At 38.3% G+C, this 26,528-nt stretch overlaps 2 protein-coding genes across 4 annotated transcripts; one reads left to right on the forward strand and one right to left on the reverse strand.

The window, feature by feature from the left end:
* Nucleotides 1-249: 249 nt before the first annotated feature.
* Nucleotides 250-4,326, forward strand: tubb2b (tubulin, beta 2b). The gene is made up of 4 exons (XM_084389546.1): nucleotides 250-405; nucleotides 1,713-1,821; nucleotides 1,958-2,068; nucleotides 3,131-4,326. The coding sequence occupies exons 1-4, from the start codon at nucleotides 349-351 to the stop codon at nucleotides 4,189-4,191; spliced, it is 1,338 nt and encodes a 445-aa protein (XP_084245672.1). The 5' UTR covers nucleotides 250-348; the 3' UTR covers nucleotides 4,192-4,326.
* A 441-nt stretch (nucleotides 4,327-4,767) lies between these two features.
* Nucleotides 4,768-12,122, reverse strand: bcl2l16 (BCL2 like 16). Of its 3 annotated transcripts, none has more exons than XM_084389549.1 (4): nucleotides 11,911-12,043; nucleotides 9,885-10,475; nucleotides 5,599-6,140; nucleotides 4,768-5,439 (listed from the first exon to the last, which is right to left on the reverse strand). In XM_084389549.1, the coding sequence occupies exons 2-3, from the start codon at nucleotides 10,350-10,352 to the stop codon at nucleotides 6,009-6,011; spliced, it is 600 nt and encodes a 199-aa protein (XP_084245675.1). In that variant the 5' UTR covers nucleotides 10,353-10,475; nucleotides 11,911-12,043; the 3' UTR covers nucleotides 4,768-5,439; nucleotides 5,599-6,008. The 3 variants fall into 3 exon arrangements, with proteins under 3 accessions (XP_084245675.1, XP_084245674.1, XP_084245673.1); XM_084389548.1 differs by having other exon boundaries at nucleotides 5,032-5,444; nucleotides 11,911-12,108; XM_084389547.1 differs by lacking the exons at nucleotides 4,768-5,439; nucleotides 5,599-6,140 and having other exon boundaries at nucleotides 8,942-10,475; nucleotides 11,911-12,122.
* Nucleotides 12,123-26,528: the final 14,406 nt, after the last annotated feature.

The raw sequence follows: 26,528 nt of genomic DNA on the forward strand, positions 1-26,528 counted from the left end.
TTCATTACAGGGCTTTGCTTCTGTGGTATGTCAACTATTCTCTTTCTTTCGTTTTTTTTTTAATATACAACACAGTGCTGCCGCAGAAAATCACACGTTAACATCAAATTTGATTGACAGTCGTTTAGGGCTAATCAGCATTCTCTGTCTCTACTGTGATTGGATAGAATGATAGTTGTGGGCGGGCTTTAGACAGACAGCTAATGGTGTTCTGATACATACTAACCTTGTGTGTCCGGGGGGCGGGGCTTGAGGAGTCTATTTATATGGGGGAAGTGTCTTTTCTCAACCAGTTGAAGAAAGAAAAAGGTTAGTTGCCTTCTGAAATCTTATTACCCAAGAGTCAAAATGAGGGAAATCGTGCATCTTCAAGCCGGACAGTGCGGTAACCAGATTGGAGCCAAGGTTTGTTTTTTTCATTTTTCATTTTTTTTATTATTATTATTAGATTTTTTTAATCGACATTTGCAGTTGTTGTTGGTTTAATATTTGGTATTAGTGTTTATAGAATAGAATATGTATTAATAATAAATAAAATAAAAAAAATCGAATAATTAATATTTTCTCTAATGTGCCGTATTGTTCACAGTCCAAAAGTCCAAACTACTCTGATCTCGTTTGAATGAAATCTAGGTCATACATGTGCTTCCTCGTTCGGGTTTATTTGGTTAGATTGAAACGATTAAAAGATTTTCAAAGATTATGTATTTTAGCAGTTGGCCAAAATGTATATAAATAAAAAAAATTCCATGTCAATTCTTCGTCTCGCCGGTGTCTGTCTGGGATCTTCCCTTTGTGAGATTCACTGCAGTGCGACAAAAGGAAGTGAACGTGTAAGCGCAGTCTAAATATAGCCATATCCCAGATTTTTTAAGGAAATAATCGCACTAAATATTACAAAAACAAAAATAGAATAGCACCGGCCTGTTAATTCGGATATTTATTTATTTATTTATTTATTTCCGAAATGTAGACGCCCAAAAAATCGATTAGGGTATGAGCGCACCGGAAATGGATTTCAGCCAACCGGTGCGCGTGGCGCGCGCGCGAGTTTTGCGCGGGAGGAATTCAAAGAAGATCATTTGTTAGTGACGTTGTAACACATTTTAACCGAAATTAAAATACATAAAAGCGCTTTATATGTAACAATTTTGTATACACCGTATGAGGCCTAAAAGCATGTTAATACGAAATATGCGTGGGAGTTTGTGAACAGTTGGCTGCTTTTGTTAAGCCCACTCGGTGAATATTTGAAAAGCATAGGTTTAAAGAAAGAAAGACTTTATTCACAACAGCGCCATCTTTAACATGTAACGGGGATGAAACCGAGGCTGTGAGGGATAGACATCTCTTCAGTCTGTTATTTAATGTTTTTTTTTTAATTGTTCTGCTTATAAAACACGACAAAACATATCTTTCCGAGAAATTTCTGTTGAAAAAAATGTAGTTTTGAAAATGTATAAGTGATCTACGAGCTTTATTAGGTTTACAGCAAATACCATTGAAAACACTAAGTCTATCCCTCACAGCCTCTCTTTCATACATGTCATAACGCCGCTCTGAATAAGGTCTATTTCAGTCCACAATATACAAAAACATTGTTGATTTTAAATCTGGCATGGATTACTGATAACATCGTTGTTAATTGTGGCCTGTAGTTTTAAGCACAATCTACTCAAGTCACTAATTATATTGTTTATTATATCCTGTAGTTCTGGGAGGTTATCAGTGATGAGCATGGTATTGATCCCACCGGCACATATCATGGTGACAGCGACCTCCAGCTCGACAGGATCAATGTCTATTACAATGAGGCATCAGGTACGTCCACATATCAATACTACTAAGAGAGGGTGCACATTATCATTTTTTTATTATGGGAAACATATTATGGTAAAATAGTTTTGTATTTTTAATGTATTAAGCCATATTAACCCTGTGTTTCATCATGTTTTAGGAGGCAAATACGTGCCCCGTGCTGTGTTGGTGGATTTGGAGCCTGGAACCATGGACTCCGTGAGGTCCGGACCCTTCGGCCAGGTCTTCAGGCCAGACAACTTTGTTTTTGGTGGGTATTGTTATTGATAGTGTTGTCACTATACTGGAATTTCCAACTTCGGTATGATACCTTGAAAAAATATCAATATTTCATACCATTTTTCGATACCACAGTTTTTTGGGGAATTTGGGTTGATTAAAATGCTAAATTTGGTGTTACATTGTGTGTGTAAATGAATAGGCTTTGACTTGGTGCTGGAAACCCAATGAACAGGACAATAGAGACACCAGAATAAACACAATGACTTTTTTTTTTTGTAATTTTGTTGTGATAGCTTACACACTGAACAGGGAGGTGAATCGTTGAACTAAATTGACCCCCTCCCCCCAAATTGCAAATGATAACACGTATAAATACAATAGAATGAAGAGACAAATGAAATAAACATGGCTTTAAGTTTTTCGGGTTTCCTAACACTAATTTGTGTAGCATTTCTTAACTGAATACTAAATTAATCAAATGTACAATAACACTGGATTGTTTTCATTTTTAAAAATTAAATACAGATTAATGCTTACAATTAATGTTACAAAACAAGTTTTCTCTTGGTCTTTTGTTCTTTAATTAACATGACAGACTGCAGCGGGTTTATTAGGATGCAGTCACGTCAAGATCCAATATACTGTTACACAACATCCGTTTTATCTCAACTATTTACGTTCCAAAACTGACTGTTCACCTAAATACTCTGCAAGACGGGGGTTTCAACATTTTTGTATGCATTTGACCATTTAATTGCAATAAGACATGAAAAAAAAGTGGCTTTATGCAACTGCAACTTCTATAGATCAGTGGTGCGCGCAAATGAAGTGGTGAAATTATGCGCAATACAAGCACTATTCAACCAGAGCGAATAAGACGAGTGAGTGACAGGAGGCGGGTGTGTGTCAATTCGCTGTCGTAGAGAAGAGATAGTGTATCAGTACTGCAGAAAAAGAGTATTAGGGCCGTTTCCGATATTTCAGTATCGATATATATCAAAATATCGATATTTTTGACAACACTAGTTATTAATTAAACGAAATGCCATATATTTGTTCAAAATGAGGATGTTTTAAATATTTTTTACAGGTCAGAGTGGTGCTGGAAACAACTGGGCTAAAGGCCACTACACGGAGGGAGCGGAGCTGGTGGACTCTGTCCTGGACGTGGTTCGTAAAGAAGCCGAAAGCTGCGACTGCCTGCAGGGCTTCCAGCTCACACACTCTCTGGGTGGAGGAACCGGCTCCGGAATGGGAACACTCCTCATCAGCAAGATCCGCGAGGAGTATCCCGACCGCATCATGAACACCTTCAGCGTAGTGCCCTCGCCTAAAGTGTCCGACACCGTGGTGGAGCCCTACAACGCCACACTCTCTGTGCATCAACTGGTTGAGAACACAGACGAGACCTATTGTATCGACAACGAAGCGTTGTACGACATCTGCTTCCGCACGCTTAAACTCACCACTCCTTCATACGGCGATCTGAACCATCTCGTGTCCGCTACTATGAGCGGCGTCACCACCTGCCTGCGTTTCCCCGGCCAGCTAAACGCCGATCTGCGCAAGCTAGCCGTGAACATGGTGCCTTTCCCTCGCCTCCACTTCTTCATGCCCGGCTTCGCTCCTCTCACCAGCAGGGGAAGCCAACAGTACCGTTCCCTGACCGTACCAGAGCTCACTCAGCAAATGTTCGACGCCAAGAACATGATGGCGGCTTGCGACCCACGCCACGGACGCTACCTCACAGTCGCCGCTATCTTCCGTGGCCGCATGTCCATGAAGGAGGTCGACGAGCAGATGCTCAACGTTCAGAACAAGAACAGCAGCTACTTCGTCGAATGGATCCCGAACAACGTCAAAACCGCCGTTTGCGACATCCCGCCGCGCGGGCTCAAAATGGCCGCCACCTTCATCGGGAACAGCACTGCCATCCAGGAGCTCTTCAAGCGCATTTCCGAGCAGTTCACCGCCATGTTCCGGCGCAAAGCTTTCCTCCACTGGTACACAGGAGAAGGCATGGATGAGATGGAGTTCACCGAGGCCGAGAGCAACATGAACGACCTGGTGTCCGAGTATCAGCAGTATCAGGACGCCACCGCGGAAGAGGAGGGCGAGTTTGAGGAGGAGGGAGAGGAAGAGCTGGCTTAGATCTCTCTTAATATACATGTCGTTTTCCAAGATGTATCATTTTGCTCTCGTACAAGGAAAAAAAATTCAGTTTTCTTCTTTTGTTCTTGTCTCTTGTTTGTACAGATGTCATTAAAAGGCCTTTTCTTCTGTTAAGATGTCTTCCTCTTTATTTAATTGCAGCAGTCAACATTTGAAGTGGATCGAACCCTTTCATCAAAGATATATATGAATTACAACAACACCCGTTCTTGTCTTAGGACAACTTTGATTACCTTTTTTGATCCACTTCAAATGTTTGTACACGTCATTAAAAGGCTTTTTCTTCCGTTAAGATGTCTTCCTCTTTATTTACTTAGTTTGCACTCAACAGAACCCATCCTTATTCTTTACTGGTCACAGATCCTTGTCAAACCTGTCGAGTTTGCCTCCAGACATCACTGGTTGAGTTAACATTAACAACAACATTATCATGCCAAAGTATATTTACGTTACCAGTCACAAGTTTTATAATCCTTCTTACATGATTAGGAGAATGTTAAACCCATGGTTCTACATGTTAACCTTGCAGTTACTAACATGAAATAGAAATGAACAGTGTTTTACCATATTTATTAATACATATTAATGCGTTTTAATTAACAGTGAAAAGGTTCTATTAGAATCGTTTATGGATATAGAAAAGTGCATGCCTTTTCTTAGTTCATGATACAAGTGTTAGGTTATCAAAACTAATAACACAACTGGTTTAGTTGTGTAGTGACCAGAAACGTTGAATATAGTATAATTTACTCATCTTCCTGTATGAACGACTTTATGAACACAAAAGAAGATATTCTGAAGAATGCAGGTAACCAATTTAGGAGATTGAGCAAACCCTTTAATATCAATGGGAGGTATGAGAAACGTTTCAGTCATGTAGGCTTACAGCAAAAAGATTAAACATAATATTAAGTCATAATTGGACACGGCTGTATACAATTAGCTGTTCTCACTAGAAACTTGATTTAAAAATGAAGGTTTATTCTTCGCAGTTACTTATACGGCATTATATAACAATTTGAGTTTATAGCTTTAAAACTAGTAATACTTAAATAATTATGTTATGATCTTACCACCATATATACATTGATGATTAGCGGCCGTTTCCGCCATATTGGAACGGTCAAAACCGGCCTGTGAACGTTCGAGAGCATGTTTACTGAGTGTCTGCAACCCTAGTTAGACGTATGTGTTCCAGGGGTGCCCAATCCTGCTCCTGCCGATCGACTGTCCTGCACACTTCATCTCCAACCCTGCTCAAACACACCTGAAGCAACCAATTAAGGTCTTCATTAGCGCTTGAAAATTAAAGACAGGTGTGTTTGATTAGGGTTAGAGATGAAGTGTGCAGGACAGTCGATCGGCATATCTATATATTAAATAGACTTCAGCAGATGATTTTGCTAAACTAACACAATGCAACAAGACAAATGCATTAGCTAACACAACATTAACAAGTTACCATAGTAAAAGTAAACACATTAAAAGTACCATAGTAAAAACATGTAGTAGGCTATTAAGGTAATACATTTAAAACACAAACCAACACATTATCACTTTTAAAAGGTTATCTCATTTCTTTCCTTCAGGAATTTAAAATTGAAATCAAACATGTGCAATGTTGTGGCATCATTGATTAGCCTACAGTGAGTGACGACACGCTGACCGTTGCAAGATGGCGGGCGCGCCGACGTGTCTGGACTGGAGCGGCATCTACGTATACAAACCTATGCTTACCACAACCAAGCGAATCACGAGTGTGTTTATTACAGTTTCTCAGCAGATGGCGCTGTTGTCTAAGTTTTCCTTTTCGTCCATACAAAGTAGGATACGATCCCAACACACAGCAAGAGCAGAGACCAGCAGCAAGCCCGCTTTACCTGGTCTTCAAGATTCTGCTTCTCGCCAAAACGAGTGATAAAACCTGACTGAGAGCAAAACACAAAGTTAGATATGTAATAACAATATTATTAAAAAAAAAAAAAAAAAAAACAACAACAACAACAACAACAAAACATAACCCTAACCCTAAAATAACAGCTGAATCCTCCCACGTGTACATTCAAGTTAAAAGAGCTCCCACTCTTACCTTAAAATTCAGGTGAATAAAATGTTTTTTTTTTTTTTTAAGTGCAGTTTACTACAGCACTAAATATTTTCTAATAAATAAACTGACAAATGTTTCAGTTACTCAATGCATATGATGGAGATAATAAATAAATAGAATAAACATGATCATAAAATATGTCACATGAGGGAAGCATTGAAAAGCCATGAATTTCTGACTAGATAAATCATGCTTGTTTTGCTCAAATCATGGCATTATTATTGTTTATTTGGTTCACCTAGTGCATACACCAGGGCCGGCCCGCGGCATAGGCGGTATAGGCAAATGCTAAGGGCGCCACGCATCCATAGGGGCGCCAGAATGAGTGAACGAGTGAATTTTTTTTTTTTTTTTTTTTTTTTTTTTATAATAGGCTACTATTTTAAAACCATTAATTCGAAATACTACCAAATAAAGCAAAAAAAAAAAAAAAAAAAAAAAAAAAAATTCCGGCTCTTCAATCTTCCCCCGCCCATCGAGTGCTTGAAGTGCGTCAGAAACAGAGCGCGCGCGCGATCAGTTGTTGGTAATTTGTTTTGTAGCGTGCCCGACGCCGCATCCAATGTGGACAGCACTGCTAAACACACAGCTCGTAGAAACGGGCCTGGCAGCTCGCGCCAGTTCTAGACACGGTGAAAGTTTCCTGATTGTGACGGAAGGCCGAATTTACATGACACATTATAAATGATCATAGTCTGCGATAGATACAGTGCCAAAAAGAAGAGAAGAGGATAAAGACAGAGGTAAAGAGATGTAGTGAATGAACAATTTATTGCATAGGAGTAAGATACTATAATTTCATGGCAGTTTTTTGTACCTTAAACTTAATGTTAGCAGCTGTTCTGAGTTCTGAGTCCCCAGACTGTGATTTTGTACAATCATGTCAGTTTTAAGACGCATTTTTTATTATCACTTTTTTTATTAATGTTTTACTCTACAGTTGTGCAGTTTTTGGGGGGATACAGTACAGGCCAAAAGTTTGGAAACATTACTATTTTTAATGTTTTTGAAAGAAGTTTCTTCTGCTCATCAAGCCTGCATTTATTTGATCAAAAATACAGAATTTTTTTTAAATATTGTGATACATTATTACAACTTAAAATAATTTGTTTTCAATTTATTATACTTTAAATGATCATTTATTTCTGTGATGCAAAGCTGAATTTTCAGCATCATTACTCCATTCTTCAGTGTCACATGTGACATCCGGTCTATCACATGATCCTTTAGAAATCATTCTAATATGATGATTTATTATGAGTGTTGATGCATGGGGCGCCAGGTAAAATCTTGCCTAGGGCAGCAAATTGGTCAGGGCCGGCCCTGGCATACACGTCCTAGAGGGAAAAGACAGTTACCAATGATGCAAATTGCTCCTACAGCTGCCATATTAAACTTTGATTTGTTGTTTTTTCATATTTTCTCTGCTAATAATAAAATTTTTTTTTTTAAATTATTGATAAAATATAGTAATTTAGATGTAAATAAAATAAAAATAAAAAACACAAAAAATCTCCCAAAAAAAATGCATTAAAAAAACTAGAATAAATATTATCAAAATGAAATGATATAAGCATTCTGGAGAGAAAAATGCCGCCACAAATAATACGTATAATTTTAGGGCTTCGGGTCATTTCGACACTTGAGGGAAGGGAACGCTACAGCTACATTTGGAATTTTTTACATTTTTTTCAAATGTAGCTGTAGCGTTCCCTTCCCTCAAGTGTCGAAATGACCCGAAGCCCTAAAATTATACGTATTATTTGCGGCGGCATTTTTCTCTCCAGAATGCTTATATCATTTCATTTTGATAATATTTATTCTAGTTTTTTTAATGCATTTTTTTTGGGAGATTTTTTGTGTTTTTTATTTTTATTTTATTTACATCTAAATTACTATATTTTATCAATAATTTAATAATATAATATAATTTAAGCACATTCTTCACGTTCTTTCAACTTCGATACAAAATAACCCCAATACCTGCAGAAACTTGTTTAAAAAGCACAAAAAGTCCCACATTGTGTGTCTCTGCCGACCTCTTGTGAGAGAAAAATTATATAATATGATATTTCATGACTCTTGCCACTAGATGGCCTTATAGCTCTATATGGAGCAAATGAGCTGTTTTTTTTTTTCTTCTGTTTTTTCCTCAGTATGCATTCAGGTATATATTTAGACATTATAAAATCATTTTTGGGAAAGTTTTAGCATTTTTAGCATTAGGTTTTTCTATTTATACTGAAGTGTCAGATATTGTAATAATTCTGATTTTAATTTAGAATGAAAAAATGCTGTTATAATTTCACCATTTATTTAGAATAAAAATATTCACCCCCCTCACAGTTGTCATGAAGGGCAAAATTAGTAATATAGACCAAAACCACTTTTTGCACCAGGCTGTAAACATATTTTGTTCTGCTGTAAAGTTGGGCATTTTAACATGGAGGTCTATGGGATTGACTCTCTTCTGCAGCCTATCGATGAATTGCACTTTCCCTCGCATTCTGTAACTAATCCTTCCCTTCGCGGGTCAATGACCCGAAGCCCGGGTTTCGGGCTTTTTTTTGTCCAGAAAACTTATTTTATTTCATTTTTATAATATGTTTGATTTATTTTTTTCTATTCCATTTAACTCACAATTTCATTCATAAACCTTTTAATTCAGCTCAAAATATCTTACATTGGGTGTCTTTGCCGACCTCTTGTGCAAAAAAAATAATATAACATGATATTTCATGACTCTTGCCACTAGATCTTACAGCTCTATATGGAGGAACGAGGTGTTCTGCTGGGTCCTAAAGTCAGTTCTTCAGCCTTCAGACACACATGTAGACATTATAAAATAGTTTTTTTGGTAAAGTTTTAGCATTTTTAGTTAGAATTTTGAGCATTTGTTGGTTTTTCTATGTACTGAAGCATTCCTCGCATTCCATTCATTCCTAAGGGGGCAAATTGACCCACAAGGGTTTGTTACTTTTTAAAATTTCAACCACAATACTCCTCGAATCCATTAATTTTTTTTTGTGTTTTTTGGTTCAAGTGCGACAAAAGTCATGGGGTCTTGGACCCCTCCGATGAACACTCAATTTTTTGGGGGAAGGATGAGGGTGTTGGATTCAAGAGAGAGAACAGAAGGTTGCCGTTTGGTCCTGATGCTTAAAGGTGCAGTCTGTAAGAATGACAACTAGTGGTCGAAATAGGTACTGCAGTCCAATTCAAAATATCGGAGATCGTCGTTTCCCCCGCCTCCTCAGACTCGACGGCGCTCACACAGGTCGCCAGTTTGAGCACACGCAACAGGAACCAGCGCAATGGACAATGAAAATTGCCAACGTGCAGTATCACAGACCAAAACAATAACACACATTCCAGCCTGGAAACGCACATTTCAAAGTAAAATAACTGGCTGTAGAAGTGCTTTTCAGAGAAACGAGTATGTGAACTTAGCATGTTTCCTCAATATATGCAAACATTTTAAGGTATTTTTATGCTTTAGTAGAGTGAAAAAGTTACATCCAGCACCTTTAACGAGAAGAGAAGATCTTTGCTCCTCGACACTTACCCATCCTCCTCGGTCCCTGATCTCGGGGCAGACGACTCTCTCTACGTAACTGCCCACACACTCCTGGATCTGGGGCAGGACCGCAGACATGCCCCTCTCCTGGCAGTGCAGAGCCAGCTGTCCCGCCAGAACGAACACGGACAGCACTGCGCTCCAGGCCAGCTCCCGGCGTCGAGAGGGGGCGAAGTGCTCGTCCAGGATCGACACCAGGGTCGCGCAGGCCGTTCGCTCCGTAACGTCCTGGAAAACACGAGGCCAGCGCCGAAAGAAGATCGGGAAGCGATTGATCAGCTCGTCTCCAGCGTGTCTCAGCGCGGCCGAGGCTCGGGACGGGGCCGGACCCAACGGGACGCCGGGTTTCACCGTCATATAGTTGATGTAGTCGTACGCCATCAAATAGGCCTCGCGCACCAGAGGGTCAGGACTGTTCAGGCCTCGGCCGATCACTGCGCTGTCCGACAAGACCATCACTTCAGATTATAACAGTCAAGGTCAATGTCCAACAGCGTCTCTCTTCAGCACACACTCATGTCAGACGTCAGACTTTCCGTTGATCGTCTACATAAACGGCCTGTTTGGATTATCCAGGTTCTTGGGAATAAAAAGAAAATTCAAGATCAGATGCTTCAGATTAAACCTCATGTCAGTGATTCTCAATCTTTTAGGCCTTGACCGGTTTGGCCTTCAGTCCATTGGAGTAAATGTAATTAGTTACTGTACTTAAGTTTCTTTTTGGCTACTTTGTAGTTTTACTGAGTATCAAATATATTTACAACTTTTACTCTCTTCTTTGACTACATTTTTAAGCCAGAAGCAGAGGACAATGTGTGTGCATTTATTGATAGATTATGATATCTGTGTAGTTCTTTGTCATAAATGCAGTTTACATAATATGATGCGGTTTCCCGTCCACTGTAAAATCTGGGTTTATTTATTTATTTTATGAAATTTCTTTTATCTAAATGACTTGAAACTTTGTGACCACCTACTCATGCTATACTTTACAAAATTGCAAAAAAATTGTCATAATATTAATTTTATAATAAATCCAAAAGCAAAACACGCGAAAAGAACTATGAAAGGGAGTGGAAATGGCATTTGAGCTCATGAGTGGTCCTCTGCTGCCATCTACTGGTTATAGTGGTCATTTCATGTCATTTTCACATGTTAAAAGTGTTTGTTTTCCACCCGGTCACAGAAATCCTCCACTAAAGCATGGCAAATTTCCCATGTTATCTCCATGAATGAAAATGATAAATGTAGATCTTTTCTGAAGTTAATTTTACTGCACAAATGTAAAAGTTAATAGTGTTTAAAACATTAGTGTTGATAGACATTCATGTTTATACCGGTATTGTGCCTGTTATGTGCTGTTCACTTTCACAAAGTTGCTCAAATATGTTACTTTGCACACTCTTCATATCACAGTCCTGCCAAGATGACAGAATTTACTCGCATTTGCTGTCCTGCGGCAATACATGAGAGTACTCGCGTTACAGACCAAACATATAATGGTGAGTGAGTCCGACCTGTACGCATCAGATATTTTGCTAAATAAAATGATCCTGCCAGAAGAATTGTGCGAAATTATATTTAAAAATCTTTAAAGGACATATGCATGCATTGTAGGTGTAAAAAATATATTTTTCAAGACTTTGAAGACTTCTTCAATAATTCTTTTTTACCTTTTACTTTAAACTATTTTACAGTCATTAAAGTTTGATCTTTTCAAAGTCATTTTCAAAGCCAACATGAACGCAAAGAGTACATTTCTAAGAACTTGGCAAGTGTATTTTAAACTAGATTTAAAAAAAATTGATTGATTGTTGAAACCATTGTTGCATTTGACCTTTCTATAAGCAGGCGTAACATTCAAGGAAATGAAACATCTTAACCTAGCAAAAACTGTTAGACCATCAGCAGAAGCCTTTCATTTAAACGTCCAGATTATTGCATTACTGCTCCGATCATCAGTGAAAGGAAACCTGACATTCACACACACTGCAGCGAAGGCCCAGCGACTCACCCTTGTTGGATCATGCCGTAACTAAACGGTTCGGATTAGTTAACAGCTGACCGAAGGACAATCACAACAGGAGATTCTCCAGAGTGAGCCGATGGTCTGTGAGATTTACATGTTGTTGTCCGACTCGGACTATATTTAGTTCCCTTGTCTGTAACAGATCCAGGAGCTCATTGCACACACAGTCCTGCGGGACACGACACCAGGACAGACTCGGGTACAGCTATAAATACTCAATGCAGGAACATCAGCCACTGGGCTATACAGTGTGTTTGTCTATAATCTAAAACTCAGAGTAATATCAGGCTGATGTGCATTGAAATTTAACAATAGGTAACACTTTAGGGTAACACTTTGACAGTGTCCTTGTTACATATGTTACATGTACTTACCATAGTAATAACAGTAAATTATGCATAATTACATGCAACTAACCCTCAACCAAAGCCTAATCCTACCTTAGCCCTATAGTAAGTATATGTAGTTGCTTAATATTACTCAGTACTTAAATATATAATTACACTGTAATAAAGTGTAACCCGCTTTAGAATACTGTTCCTTCATTAATGAAGAACTACAGAGGAACAAATGTGTAACACACTATTAACATTACTACTTTTAACTAACAAGAAACTCTGATTAACGAATTAGTGAGTAATAGCGCTCAGATGGTAGTCCTCAATTTGGGGAGAACCTATCAAAGTATGACCCCGTTTGGCCAATAGGTGGTGCTACAGCAAGCAAAAGTATGAAATTGCTCATAACTCCTAGACGGTTTGTCCTAGACTCAAGTGTCTTATATCCTTGTGATCCTTTGCTCAAGCCAGACATCCGATTTCGATTCCGGCAGGAAAAACGTTCTGCCATCTTGAATTTTGTCCAAAACCTACTTTTGCGAACTAGTCCCAGGTTTTTCACCCGATCGGAACCAAACCAGTGCAGAAAGATTCTCTGTAAACTGAATATCAATAATTATCGAAAAAAAGTTGAAATTTCGATTCACGGTCGCTAAGGGGGGCCAAAACATACGCTGTGGGCGGAGCCACTTTTCCTAAAATGGCTATAACCCGAGAAGCAAATGAGATAGCTTCACTAAATTCGGTACACATATGTACGGGCTCAATATTTGGCCACAGTAAAAAAAAATCGTGCTGATTGAACACTAGTTGGCGTTATAACATGAAAAAAAACTAAAAAGGGCTATGACCACCTGACCGTTAGTCCGATTGACTTGAAAATTGGTATGTAGTGTCTTGGTCCAAGGTGCCATATATGTCTATGAGGACATTGGCGTATCTCAAAAAGCATGGCCGCCATCGGCCAATGAAGTTTGAGCACCTATTAGACAAGGTTAACGGAGGCCGATCGGAACGAAACTCGGTGGGCATGTTCGACTCATGGCCCTAGAGGTCTGTAAGAATTTTGAAAGAAATCGGCCACTAGTTGGCGCTAACGAGATTTACGCCCTCTGTAATCACGTGGTGTTACACACATCCACACAATATGCATATCATTTGATAGATCTCCTCATCCTGAACTACTTTGCCTCAAGAACCACTGCTGTCAATAAAATTGTTCATTGAATATTCATGATTATGTCAAAAACCTACTTTTGCAAACTAGTCTTAGGTTTTTCACCCGATCGGAACCAAACCAGTCTAGGACAATACTCTGGACTCTCTAGATCAATAATTATCAAAAATGGCAAAATCCACTCGAAAGCCTATAAATCCTCAACGAAAACTCAGAACTTCACAAAAATTGGCGAGCATATGTGACATAACATTGTAAACAAGCATGCAAAATTTTGCTATAATGGTCAAAAAGCTTTAAAAAACATATTTCATATGGTAAATTGCCTGTATTGGCGGTAAATGGTCTTTTCCATCTATGATGTCAGTGGTTAAATGCTAGCCAAATAAAACTTTATGTCTTTTTATGCATGTGTGCTTAAAGGCCTTAAATGCTTGAACCCCGATAAATGCTGCTTGCAGCTTTAATTAATATTAATAATGCATAATGCATAATATAAGGTAACAGTAACCCATTAGTAATGAATCAAGTGTTACTACATCCTTCTAAAGGAACTACTAATTATTTGGATCAGTATTCTAAAGTGAAGATCATACTGATCCAAATAATTAGTAGTTCCTTTAGAAGGATGTAGTAACACTTGAGTCATTACTAGTGGGTTACCGTTACCTTATATTATAAATTATGCATTATTTATGTTAATTATGAACCTGTATAGTTCTCTGGGAGGTATGAAAAAATAGTTACTGATTAGCTAATAGTGAACTACCACATTCAACTGAGTTTCTTGTTAGTTAAAAGTAGTAATGTTAATAGTGTGTTACTCATTTGTTCCTGTGTAGTTCTTCATTAATGAAGGAACAGCTTCTAAAGTGTTACCGAACATTTATTTAAAGGGGTGAAACGTGGCTTTTAATTTGGAAACCTGTTTTCATTACAAACAACCTGGAGCCTCTAACATTAAAAAACAAAGCTTAGAGAGGGTCACCGACTGGACTAGTGCTATATGTTTAAAATCTGAATATTAGACCATGGTTATTAATTAAAAACCCTTAATGCCATAGGCGTAATTTGCGGGTGGGACGGGTGGGACATGTCCCCACCACTTTTTGCTAAGGTCGATATTGTCCCCACCACTTTTGAAACATCTCGTGGCACGAATGTACCAATACAAATAAATAAAAATCCGTGGCGCGGATACTGTGTTCTCTTGTGGCTGGCGCTCAGTCTTCACTCGGACGCGCGCTTCAATCCGTTGTGGAGACTCTCTATTCGTTCCGGTGAAATTACAAAACAAAATGCACACAAACGTGTCCCTGCTTGATATTCAACCACTGATAAACATAATCGGTTTTGATGAGAAAAAAAAAAAAAAACTATTCGAGTGTGGATTAGAACCCAGAACCTCTGACACGCTTGGCAAAAGTTCTGCCACTGGACCATTTAAATACATACATTTTTTCACGTGAAAATTCTCGCCACTAACAACATATATTAGACCTCATTAAACGACAAATTAAACCCAATGTACTATTTATAATTTACATACATCTGATTTATGATTTAGCATTGTGTTAGCAATGTCCCACCCACTTTTTAAAACAAAGTTACGCCATGCGCTCCGGCCTCTCATTCGCACAACAACAGTGCCTGGCGGCTCGAGAAAGCAAACCGCCTTGGTTGCATATGCAACCCTCGTTCCCTGAAGGAGGGAACGGAGACGTAGTCGACGTCGACTGAATGGGATCATGCTAGGGAGTCTGTCATCTTCAAGTACTATTGAACGAGCCAATGGAATTGGCTCGGGGCGCAGGTATAAATACGGAAGTGGATGCACGCACTAGTTGCTTTTCGCTGAGGAGCCGAGAGCAACTCGGAGTCAGCGGTGGTCCAGCTATAGTGGCTAAGGGACTACGTCTCCCTTCCCTCCTTCAGTTGTTCACGTTTGACGTAGTCGACATCGACTGAATGGGATCTACTATGGAAAGCGCCACTAGAGCTGCCACCTTCCAGTGCCTAGACGAAAGCCTCCTGACCGTCTTCTAACCGTATACATACTGGGAACTATATTCTCAGCACCTGAGAAGCAAGAAGCCCTAGTTGGAGTAAATCACTCCGCAGAAGTAGCAGTGCTTCGCCTTCTGAGAATATAGTTCCCAGTATGTATACGGTTAGAAGATGGCTGTGTCTCATGTGACCTTGTTATTTGTACACGCTGTGACTATACAAATCACAACATGTAAATAGGAAAATGTTGGCGTTATTTTGTCACTTATTGGGAGCAGTATGCTAGCTGGAGCCATTTACCTCCAGTCTTTGTGCTAAGCTAGGCTAGTGGTGGGTGCGTCAGACAGAGTTACGGCACGCACGGAGATGAGAAGGGTATGTATGGACTTATCTAACTCTGGGGGATACGGTGAATAAGCTAAAGTCCCAAAAAGTCGGCGTGTTCCTTTAAGTAAACTTCATCTAAACAAGTATCAGTCTTACTTTCCGCGATGTTGGCAATATTTATTAGCTAATTGTAGGCTATATGTTATTTTTAAACGAAAAGAAAGCATGCAGAAGATTGGTGCGCAGACGGTAGCTCAGGTAGGTCAAAAACACACGAGGAGAAGCGTTAGGATAATACAACATCAGCAATCACAGACATTGGCATTGACATTCGGACGGGATTAGATTTCTCATAGTTTCCTGGAAAACACCAGGTAATTTGCCCTGGAATTTTTACAGAGGTTGTGTGGGGAAAAACACAGACTTGGCAGATTCGGACGGGATTAAAATCGCAAAGTACATCTGTGAATCACGAATTTCTAATAGGGCTAAATTATTTCTGATATTTCTGTTTTGGTCGAAGTCTGAACAATCGGTAGGCCTAACTTAAAAAGTTAGTTAAATTGGCTGGTGTGAAAAAGTTAACTTCAATATAAATTGTCTAAAAAAGAATTCTTCAAAGAGGCCTACACTGGTCCCAAAAATGATGATTATGTCACAATTACAGTAAAATGTATGAATGTCAATGCATCATATAACAAATATGAATGCAATTTTCCTTAAATAAATTAAATATAGCATTAAAAAAAGCTTGAGATGCTTCATAGGCCTATCCAAGATTCACCTTGACACATTAATTAAAAGTCTACAGGATTAGTTTGCAGTTGTCACTGGTTTTGATAATTGCATCTTCATTTTATGTTCATCAACTACTATTAAATCAATTAATTAAACACAACTCAGTGTGTGTTCAAACCTATGCATGTGATAGTGTTTTAAAGGAAAAATAACCCCCTCCAGACTTACTGACCACTAGGTGGCGTTGTTACTCTTATAAATGACCTGTAAAACCAGTCCAATATCTTTAGTTGTTGCCTATTCTCTTTTCAGAAATAACAACATCAGATGGGGTTGCTCGCTGCCATGTGTGTGAATTATTCACTGAATGCATTTTAAACGGTGATAATTAATGAATCATTAATATTCTGAACATGTAGCCCATATCACCCACAGAGCGTTTCAAGTAGACACATTACTAGTTTCACACAGAGTAGATAGGCTAAATTATTTTAATAAGACTAGACTTAATTATTCCAAGTGCACTAGTCATTAATAAGCTTGTAGCCTACTACACAACTGCATAATTACACGAAACACAATGTGATAGGCCTATTCTATGCTTTTGAAGGGTCCTTAATTATGGTCTTTCTTAATAGTCTCTTTTAATTAAAATGATTACCCTCCGTGTTTGAATGATTGACCTTGATTTGCAAAGGTGCTGACATTTATTTGCAAATAATTTTGGAAAGGACTGCGGAGTGCGCGTGCACGCGGCGCGAGTTATCAAGCGCGAGAGATTGACAGCCGTCGTCATATTCTTCACCGGTCCACTTTAAAACGCTGTGATTATTCAGTGATTATTTTCTCATTTCGGCGCCTCTATGGTTTACGGGTAATTTTAAAAGGTTTTTAATTTCCTGTCGAGTGCAGAGCGCTCAGATGTTTCCGTGTGTGTGTGTGTGCGCGCGCGCGCGGGGGGATTTGTGTGTTTGTTTTTACAGCGTGCTGTGCTTAACGCTGGGCTCGTGTGTCATGTAGGATTTTAATACGAAGCTCATTTCCTGAAGCATCTAAGATAGAGATCAAAGCCTGTGCTTGCTCTCATTGCTAAGTGTGGGACAGTCAGGAAGGTTTGGTCTTCTGCATGTTTAAGCCTTGTGTCATTAGTTTTCTCTCATATTGGTCTCATATCGTTCATTGTTTTACCTCATGTTTGTACTTTCTCTGCTCTAAACCGAGATAATTCAGTTTCGGGACTCTATTACACAACTATACTGGCATGTCCGGTCATTATTAGATTGAATCTGGCTCAGCCCACTGACTGCATGCAGAAAAATGTTAGGCCCACACTTGTGCTACAAATGTAAATTGTACTAACTAGCTAACAAAATATTAATTGCAATAGCACGTAGGCTATTAACATGTTAAGTGCTAAGCATTACTCGTTGAGCACAGCAGAAATTACATGCACACTAAGCAAATGCTCCACTCATCTCTGTAACAGTAACTTAAACGCATAATAATTCCAACATAATTGAACATTAAACACTGATAAACACTATCAAGTCTTCCCCTATTCTCATCCTGCTCAAAAACACAGAAAAATAACACTTCATTTCAACATTTTTACTCTCCTTATTAAGTCTCAAGCAAAGCATGCTGGGAACTGCAGTTTCAGCAAAAATAATTTTCGAGATTGGTTCACATTCAATAGTTCAATTTAGTAGATTGCACATTTACGAGAATTACAAGTAATCGAAATAAAAGAGTTCAAGTTCAGAAGAGAAACGATTTTGTTGCATTGATCGCAAATAATATGAATGAGTAAATTGGACAATATGTGTTTTTTTAGTGTTAATTTTTTTGCTTGTTTACTTGTAACAACAAAAATAGGCAAATGTCAAGGCCCTTTCACACCTTAAGTGAAAGGAATAAGCCTCAGGCTGAAGGAAATGCAAATTTACAGTTAATAAAGTGAGATTAAATACATAAAGTATAGTTGTTAAAGTTTGCATTTTACTGTTTCGATTCATTTTGGGGAATGTGTTTTACTTCAAAAAGTAATGCGTTGCTATTATGTAACTTGTGTTACTTAATTGTAATGCATTACACTGATGCAAATATTATGGTTTCTAGAAATCTGAAAAAGAAAGTGGCATGTATTAATATTTCTCATGTAAACCTCTATTCACAATAGAATGTAAATGATCATTCGCTTATTTCAATGCATGTCCAAACAAAGCTCTGGATTCTGCTATAAAGACTAACTTTCTTCTTATTTGACGGAGGAATCAATAAAACACAATGACTGGTAACACTTTACTGCAGCCTTTATGTAAATGCATCATAAAGTTCATTATAATGCATTGCATATTTTCATTAATAATTGTAACCAAAATTAAAATGCATTATAATATTGTGATTGACTGTGGTTAAAGTTGCTCATAAGAATGCATTACACGGAATAATTAATGCATTAATAATACTTTTATAAAGTGTTACCAAATAAGTTTTTGAACCCTCTGAAAATATCAGGGTGGAAAATGTGAGTGAAACTTACTAAGCAGGATATGTAATTACGGGTAAGTGTGTTACTTTCTTCTCAAGAAAGATTGGTTGGTGTGAACCGTGCCTCGATCACGAACGCTTAAAAAGTGGACATCCTGCAAAGATCATTTCAAGAACACAACCGGCAATCCTAAAAAAAAGCAATTCTGCCAACAAAAAAATAAAATAAAAAGGAGATGGAAAACCCAGACCACCTGTTTTTTCCCACAGCGCTTTGGGAAAATGTTCAGTGGACAGTTGAGACAAAAGTCACTCGTGTTTTCTATTGAAAAGACCATATTTAAAAAATGTTCAGCAAACACAACAGCTTGTCACCTTGTACCTTATTTACTCCTAAAAGGTTTTAAGGGTACATATTACTCTATGGTACTAATATGCACCATTTAATGGTATAAGGTTATAGAAGATTGCAATAATGAAGATGATGCCTTTCACATTTAACTCTGTTTTACCTGTGCTTTTAGTATATACGACACGACTGTTTCATAACGTGAACACCAAACCGACACGTTCTTTAAAATAACTTTTTGTTTTATTGCATATGACCTTTTTCCATTTGCTGTGATTTCTGAAATGGGTTAGCAGACATCATCTTTTCTATGACACAGAGGGAGGGAAAGAGTGATAAAAGAGCGAGTGAGCATGTGTGATTTGATAGAGAGAAGAGCAGGGAGTCACTGCAAATTACAGGATGTTTTTATTGTATTGCACCAAGGGCACTTCCAATTTCCCTCCTCCCCAAACGCCTAAACCCCTGCCTCTCACAGCTCATCTTTACACCCTCTCGATCGCCCCTTTCCCAAAGTGGAGGACGACATCGAGCGGAAGAAAAGAGGGGACATTTTCTCTGTGTTATTACTGTAAAAATAGGGATGAGACGAGAAGAGAAAGAGGGTAATTTAGCTGTTTGGGAGTGCTAGGCTAATGGCCTCGATGGGGCTCAAACAATAGCTAAGTCTTCCTATTGACACATTCAGAGCAAGATTATGAGAATGAAAGAGAGACTGAATCTATAAAACATTAGGAGGTAGAAAAAGAGGGCCAGACGCTGGTTAAAATGTGCTGTTTCATCTGCAAATGAAATACATATCTGACAGAAAAAGAGCTCTTGGCTACATGTGTTCAAACCGTCGAGGAGAAACCCTTGTGCAGAAGAAGTGCACTTAATTGAGTGTGCACTTGTAGTGTACTTCTAATCTTAAAAGTATATTAAAAACTGCTTGCAGATAATATGTGACCCTGGATCACAAAACCAAGGTAAAAAAGTGTACTTAAAATAAAGTGTACTTAAAGAGAGCAAACTTTCATGATGTTACTCAACACACTTAAGTGTCAAATTAAAAGTTTTACTTTAAAGTAAATTTTAAATCATCATGTTTTAATAAATTTTTGTCATGCTCTGAAGAAGTACACTTATTTTGATGTGTTGACTAATATATAGCACATGTGAAGTACTTAACTATAATTTTTATTATACATTTGCAACTTCATACAAATGTGTAATTACAAACACGTGACATACAAGTTTCAATAGAAATGACACTGAAGTATATCTTAGTTTATCATAAATGCTTGTCAGTACACTTTAACCATATTTCAATGAGAATAGAAATATTTATGAAATTACATATAAGGATGCTTCATTTCTACTGGATGGGTCAAAAGCACTCTTAGATTTATTTACCTTGTTACTAAAGTATATTCTTTTAAAGCATATTATATCTGTTATACTCTTTTCAATATGCTAAACTACTTCTTTTTCAAAAGGGACTGCCAAGCTACATGTCTCTCATATTTTAAAGTAGTTGAATTACAGTCAAGCTAACCTTAATCTACTTTAAAGCTAAGAGAACAACTTTTTTTTTTTAAATGATCAGATGATACAGTTTAATTCTGCAACCACAACATTTATCTGTCACAAAAAAGTGAAGTGCATCATTGAGGTATTTGAAGTGTACTACTTCTTGTTGGAATTTCACACACTACTCACACTATTTATACTATAAAATGGTTTAGAATCGTGCAAATTGGGACGCACTAATTGGAAACATGTCCTTGTATACTTTTAAGATTGCATGGTGTCTTGGGAGCTTTTCTGAAATCAGTTTCCTTAAAATGTGCCTTCATGCAAAAACTCTGTTGAAAGTGCATAATTTAGTCAAAAGTCAAGTTTCACGGCTTTCGAACATTATGTAGTGTTAATGTTACTATTATTAGACTTACATTATATAATGGGTAACATAAGGGCAAACAAGTCACTTTTATAGAGGTTGTTGTTGTCACTACAAATACCATATAGTTTATTATTAGTAATGCGTGCTTTCATGCAGAAACTCTATTGAAAGTGCATAATTTCAGCAAAAGTTTCAAGGCTTTTTCGAACACAGTCCGAATGTTTGTCATAAGACCTTCACTATTCAGTGTAAATTTGCAAACGATCTTGTGCTGACAGACAGTGAGCTGAAGGTGACTGTGGGAGAGCTAACAGGGGATTGGTGTGTGTGTGTGTGTGTGTGTGTGTGTCTCCTCCACTTCAGCGTAGCAGCAGGACGGTAGCGGTCATCCAGACGCTCTCTCAGGCCTCCATTATTCTCACAGTGTGAAGCCAGGACACTGAATGGAAGAAATTACACTGAATCTTCCAATCATTTAAAACGCCGATCGCACCTTATGGTCCGATCCCCTCCGAGCACGAAAAGACATGGCTCTTTCTCATGGCTCTTTCTTGGTCGGCAACTATCTCTCTGCGACGCTCACTCACGCGCACCAGCCCAAACAAAGGATGAGCGTTTCTCTTTGATTATCCTGAAGCACATTTAATGGCCCTCTGTTTGTCCCCTACTGCACAGAATTGATGCAAACTGGTGGCATCCCAATTATTGTCTGCTTGCAGGATAACACACACACACACACACACACACACACATAAAGAAAGACACCGCTATGGTAAATTGCAGGTATTGATGCTGTACCTTTGTATCTGTGGGCCCAGCGGGACCAGTAGTTTGGGTAGTTAAGGGGAAATCGGGGATCCTCAGGTGGAAAAAGCTTTTATTGATCTCCAAGCCCTTTTTTTATTATGGCACCGGGTTTTACAGAACATTTTCAGAACAATTGTTTGCTTGCACAAGCTTCTTGCCATCGAATTGCTAAGGAATGCAAAACAGAAAGAATAGTCTTCATTATAGGGCTGCTCGATTACGGTAAAAATCATAATAAATGGTCAATATTATAATCACAATTGTTTATTTCTATTATGATTGGGCCATATGACTAAAACCATATATGAGTCATTTATTTAACGATAACGATACACACACACAAGGAGTTTATGTTGGTGACAGAAGCTGCAGAAAAACAGAAACGAGACTGATAATAAAAGCAAAAGAAGTGAATACAAATAAATGGTAACACTTTAGTTTAGGGTCCAATTCTCGCTATTAACTAGTTGCATATTACTATGATATTGGCTGTTTATTAATACCTATAAAGCACATATTAATGCCTTATTCTGCATTCTACATCCTTTAACCCACCCAATACCTAAACTTATCAACTACCTTACTATTAACAAGCAGTAATTAGGGGTTTATTGGACCCATTTCACATTCAGCAGGCCAACATAAATACATAAATACAACAGAACAAAGATGCATATGAAATAAACTTGCTTTTCAGGTAGGTTTAACAGTAGTTTTCAGATATAGAAATAAAGTAAACAAATGTAAAATAGGACTGCATATTCTCCACTGTATAAATTAAATGCATATTAATCCTTATTTCAGTTTAAAAAGTGATTTAGTCAAAAAGTACTGGGCGATTTTTTAATTAAATATTCATTATTCCTGTGGTTGAAAACCTTGTGGCACCGAGATAGGCAACTATGAAGCGGGTCCTCGGGTTTGCAGTGTGTTCTTAATGCGGGCCTGATCACACACAACGCTCAAGGTTTCGCATGTGAAAGAGTCTGCATCTGCTAATGATGGAGTGATAAGAGCTGGAGAGCGAACAGGAAACTCACACTGGTTGTTAGATGGTGATAAGATGACAGAAACAGACCTTCAGCCCGAGAGCGTCCATCCAGTCATCCACACCTGAAGTGTTTGTTTATTACATGTTTTAGCTCATTTGATTGTGCTTTCAGCTGATGATGTTACTTATGTGCTATAATATTAGTCTTAAAGTGTAACAGTACAGGTTGAGTCAGGGTGTCTTTAAATGCAGAGTTTGAACTTAAAGTCAATGTAAAGTGGACTTCGCAGCCAATTTTACCTTTTGCAATGTATTTCAGATTGAAACCAGTTATTCCATTTGTTTATTGAAACAAATGACCATTAAATAAAAATTAACCATTTGGAATTGACTGAAAAATCAGCCAAATGGAGTCAGACCGAATGCAACTAAGACAACGACAAAATTAGTTATGTACACCTCTACAGCAGTTGTTAATCTTAATGTTATTTTTGTCATTTACTAACAACATTTTTTGCTCTAAGGTGTGCAGTTATTTTCAGGGAAACGCACAGATAAAGTAGTTCCAGCAGGTTTTGACCGCATTACAGTTCTATATCACTTCGCCAAATGATCTCAGTTATTTCAAAGGTCTTTACAGCCGACAACAACAAAATAACCAAAACACACAACGACACTGACCAAGCAAATAAATATAGTAAACAATAGGATAAAAACGCTAAATTATTTCCATGGTTTTTTTTTGCCACAAAATTATGTTTTATTGTACACGGAAAGCACATACTCTTCTAGGGCTGTCACTTTTGTGAAAAAATCCTGTTCGTTTTTTGAGACATAAGTGTTTCCATTTTCAACGCCAAATATAGACAAATCCACGGACAACTAACAGACATTAGGACGAACGTATAGGCTAAAGATGGCAAGTCAGCAAGACGCACAAGTCAGCAATATTCCTGATGATTTATTGGCGTGAAGTTTCGTGCACAATGACAAACAGGAGTGCAACATTCTCGAAAAACAATAAGCGTGGACTGCCATAACATCAGTGAACAACATCACTGCAGGCTTCAACATGCTGTGTTTACGGTTAGAAATGTCAAACAAATTTCACCTACGTAGGCGATTGTAGACCGTAGCCCGAATCTGTATCTGTATGCATTGTTATCTGTCTGAATACCGGCAGAATTCACAGTTTTGTAGTAAAAAGAGACAGAAGTATAATTTGCCGTTATGTGTGTTTGTCAGAGTCTGCAGTTGCTGTGTGACGCGCGTTCGCTGCGGGCGTATCGTGACGAGCTGGACGCGCTCCGTGAGAAGGCCGTTAAAATCGATTCCCTATTTTCGTTTTCGAAACTTGTGTTGGTTGGTCCGATCGATTGTGCAATCGATTTTCGAACGCAAAGTGACAACTCTTCTTCTCCCGCTCAAACACACACACATACGCTCCGGACACACACGCGCACAGAAACGCATTGTCAGCGCTGCTCTTACGATTTTAGCAGTAAAATAGTAAAATATTTCTCACTAGCGATGTAATAACGGCGCTGTTCTTGAAGCAGATAAACTCACAGTTTCGCTATTACTAAAGACGCTGCTGCCTAACACTGTTGAGAAACGCAGACTCAGGTAATTCACACACGCTTAACATCTCTCTCTATCTCTCTCTCTCTCTCTCTAATAACTGCATTAGTCTGCTATCACTGGCTCTAAAATGATGCATTATCACCGAAGGCTTAGGATGAGATGCGTAAGAAATTAGTCCTATACACACAAGAGCATTTTAAGGACAAAAACCTGACAAATGTCTTGAAATACAACATCTGAACAATGTTTTGAGGTGTTAACCGTAGTATAAGCGAAATAATTGACTCCGGTCCATTATTGACTCTATTACCACCTCGGGTGTGCATTATTTTCTAATAATTCAATGGCCTGTCGTCAATTATTCCTTAAAGGCACAATATGTAACTTTTTTGCTTTAAAAATAGCATTTTTTTTTTGTTGTGTACTTACATTATCCCGACTGTTTCCAACAACTTTCAAACCAGGAGAAATTTGTAATTTAATTCGAAGACACGTCACGTTTCTTTATTTCCGCTTTGTCGCCGTCAATGTCGTCATATCCGCGTTCTCCCTGGTTTCTGCTCGTACTGCCATAGTAACCAGAGCCCTCTGATAGTAACCAAGGCGACAGACGTGGACAACTGTGTAGTTCGCAATGTCTATTTGCACGCTGTTGTTGTTTCGTTCAACCATTATGGACCATGGCAAGCAGACTTTGGATAAAAAAGGAGAACTAAAACGAGAATCAATATCAGCGCGGTGTTTTCAAGATGCCGAGAGCTCTACGTCCGAGACTTCGACCGCTCATACATGTACTTTATTAAACAGGTGAGCACATTTACATAAAACTAATCAATGTTATATAGTTCAACAATGATAAAATGTTAGAATATGATCTGTATGTTATTCTAATGTTGATCTAGCTTACTGCTAGTCTCATACAGACAAACTAACACAAATTTCAACACATTTAAATGCAGTTTAGTGTGATAGCGTAATGTTAGACCAAGTGAAACAGCGCTGCGTTACCTCACAAGTTTAATTTGTCTAATAAACTGACCTGTGAGTAGTAATTCTGCATTTGCGTGTAGTTCGGTAGAATCAAATGTCCATATTCCTTTTATATCCGCGGGACTTGCGTCGCGTGTGGAGCTGATAGCTGTCTCTTAGCAATCCCGACCTGCTTCATATCACAGTCATGATAAAAACATTGATGTATTCAGTCATCCATAAACATTATTAGATCGGTCGGCTTGACGTTGACGACAAGATCCATAATTCTTAGCAAATGTTGCGTCATCAAACTACGCCTTTGTTATTGTAAGAGGTTAGCGACCCCTAGCGGCGAAAAAAATTACATACTGTACGTTTAATGAACTCTGAATAACATGAACAAACAATGAAGAATTGTATTTTATGAACTAACATTATCAATAAGTGCTGTCAAAAATATATTGATCGTTAGTTGCAATAATTTAACAGTAAAATATGGGACTTTATCGGCTGTTGGTTTACGTTATCAAGTGATGTCAGCAGAGAAGGAAAGTTCTTTCTTCAAAATAGAAATAATTTCTTTGATTTTACAAATGCATAAAGGGCAAATCTGGATTTCACGTCGACTCCAGTGGAGTAAAAGCGGAGACATAGTCTGGAAAGAATAAAAAGACCTTGAGAACTGCAGACTCACTGCAACTCCGAATCAAAGCAGATGGACTCATTTACAGCCAATTAGCTGATGCACTTTAAGATCGGCCTCACCTACACAATTAAAGCTTGGAGAGAGCCACCCAACCCCCAGAGCCCAGATGGAGGCTGGAAAAGTGGCGCTCGGCGCGGGGCAACAATGGAGGACAGGCTCACAGACACGAGAACAAAGACCGGCAGACACGAGATCAAGACACGCAAGCTGGGATTCACTCGACTGAAGATGT

This window comes from Rutilus rutilus (genome assembly GCF_951802725.1).
Source record: "Rutilus rutilus genome assembly, chromosome: 19".
Lineage (NCBI taxonomy): Eukaryota > Metazoa > Chordata > Actinopteri > Cypriniformes > Leuciscidae > Rutilus > Rutilus rutilus.

Excerpts from the sequence above, each read along its gene's own strand:
- bcl2l16 (XM_084389547.1), bottom strand. The coding sequence starts at position 10,352 with ATGGTCTTGTCGGACAGCGCAGTGATCGGCCGAGGCCTGAACAGTCCT.
- tubb2b (XM_084389546.1), top strand. The coding sequence starts at position 349 with ATGAGGGAAATCGTGCATCTTCAAGCCGGACAGTGCGGTAACCAGATT. Across the intron at positions 406-1,712 it reads GTAACCAGATTGGAGCCAAG|TTCTGGGAGGTTATCAGTGA; the intron begins GTTTGTTTTTTT and ends TATATCCTGTAG. Across the intron at positions 1,822-1,957 it reads CTATTACAATGAGGCATCAG|GAGGCAAATACGTGCCCCGT; the intron begins GTACGTCCACAT and ends ATCATGTTTTAG.